The sequence below is a fragment of the Cyprinodon variegatus genome, unplaced genomic scaffold (assembly GCF_000732505.1).
Source record: "Cyprinodon variegatus isolate N-32 unplaced genomic scaffold, C_variegatus-1.0 Scaffold304, whole genome shotgun sequence".
In the NCBI taxonomy this organism is placed as follows: Eukaryota; Metazoa; Chordata; class Actinopteri; order Cyprinodontiformes; family Cyprinodontidae; genus Cyprinodon; species Cyprinodon variegatus.
Genome location: NW_015150757.1, coordinates 900,293 through 902,051, shown reverse-complemented (window position 1 = coordinate 902,051; position 1,759 = coordinate 900,293). Strand labels below are relative to the sequence as shown.

General features: G+C 40.3%; 1 protein-coding gene across 2 annotated transcripts in view; it reads right to left on the bottom strand.

Moving 5' to 3' along the window:
* The window catches only part of LOC107090629 (high-affinity choline transporter 1-like), a 21,291-nt gene that overhangs the window by 18,410 nt on the left and 1,122 nt on the right, over positions 1-1,759 (bottom strand). For both annotated transcript variants that reach the window (XM_015384127.1, XM_015384128.1), the window contains exon 2: positions 1,385-1,498. In XM_015384127.1, coding sequence (XP_015239613.1) covers positions 1,385-1,498 — 114 coding nt within the window. The remainder of the gene's footprint in view (positions 1-1,384; positions 1,499-1,759) is intronic.

Here is a 1,759-nt window from a genome sequence, read left to right as displayed (position 1 = left end):
TGATTGTTGGTGCCAGAAGGGCTGGTCAGCCCTTCTGGCACCAACAATCATGCCACGTTCAAAGTCACTCAAATCACCTTTCTTCCCCATACTGATGCTCGGTTTGAACTGCAGGAGATTGTCTTGACCATGTCTACATGCCTAAATGCACTGAGTTGCCGCCACGTGATTGGCTGCTTAGAAATTAAGTGTTAACGAGCAGTTGGACAGGTGTACCTAATAAAGTGGCCGGTGAGTGTATTTGGAAATATGAACGGCAACGGAAAAAATAAAAAAAAACCTGATTTCGCAAAAAAATCTGAATTAAGCATCAAGGCCTGCAGTGTGAACGTAGCCTAAGTTAAACAGGTTTCACTACAACTGATATTTTTTCTCGATGGGCAACATATTCTGTTGTGGATTCTTAGGTGTTCTAATCTTCTTTAGCTCAAACAAAGTGACACTTCCAGCTGCAAGTTACACCTTTAGATCCAAGATCTGTGCATCCAGAAGCAGAAACAAGTCGTGACCAGGATAAAGGATAATTAAACCTTAGTGAGTACAAATCCAGTTAGATTCCACACAAATGTTTATATATGATAAATTACTCTGCATGTTAAAAAGTCGCCATACCCAGCTGGCTTATGTGAAACACCATTAAAACAGAGTTTTAAATAGAAATCTCTATACCACTTTGGATGATCATCCTCTTTGTCTCCACCTCACCAACCTTGTTGGTCTCTGGACTGTCTGAAACATAAAGCTGAACCTGTTGCAGCTTAACCCTCCATTTGTTTTTTGATCCTCTGGGTGAACACGCACCAGGATCTGGGCTGTAATCTGTCCCAAGTTGTTCATCCAGCATCGTGTTTCCTGAAGCCCACAGAGAACGCTTCATTGTGTTTCCCAGGGGTTCATTACTCACATGGCTTTTAAAGATCTCAGTTGACATCTGGTGACCTGAAAGATCACCGTGCTGATCAATGTTTTTAACTAACTATTATTCTGCTGAGGTTTTATTACAACTCTACAGCGGTAAATTAGTGAATGCCCCTCTGGCTGTTTGCTTTAAGATATCTTGTCTTGATGCTAATTAAGCTTCTATATTTTGATTTTGAAAAGCTATCCTCTCCCTACTGTCACATTAACAGTAAAGAGTCATTATTTACAGGCCTTTTTTAATCAGCTGGCTGTTTCAATTCCCCTTTAAAGCAGCAGACACTGACATCTGCCTAATGAGTAGAGATAGCACTCAGGATAATGAAGTTGTCCTTTTTCCTTTCAGTGTAATAAGCATTGCAGCCTGGTGGGGCCCCTGGTGTAGCTATAAATAATTTGTCTTTTCTGTCCAGAATGAAACTGATCATGGCTGTTCTTACAGAACAATATAGAAAGGAAATCTTACCAACGATGAAACACAGTGTTGCTGTTATTGGCATCACTGCCCAGATCAGTCCCATGGACGGGTTGTAGACGGCCTCAGCTGTGCCCACGATGAACCCGCCTCCAACCCACGTAGCTGTGGGATATAAATACATATACAGGTTCACATGAGGGCTGGCTGCTACCTGAAGTGTGGATGCTTGGGCAGCTGGATTGTTCTGTCAGAAACCAGAACAAAAAAAACCCTGTATGAAATATGTGTTCGAAGGTTGATTAACTTAATCTTTTCTTAACTTAACACTGTTTTTTGTTTTTTTTCTCTCTTTTTTTTACATTTGCCCCTTGATTTTACGTTATTACGTCATGTTCTATATATATATATATATATATATATATA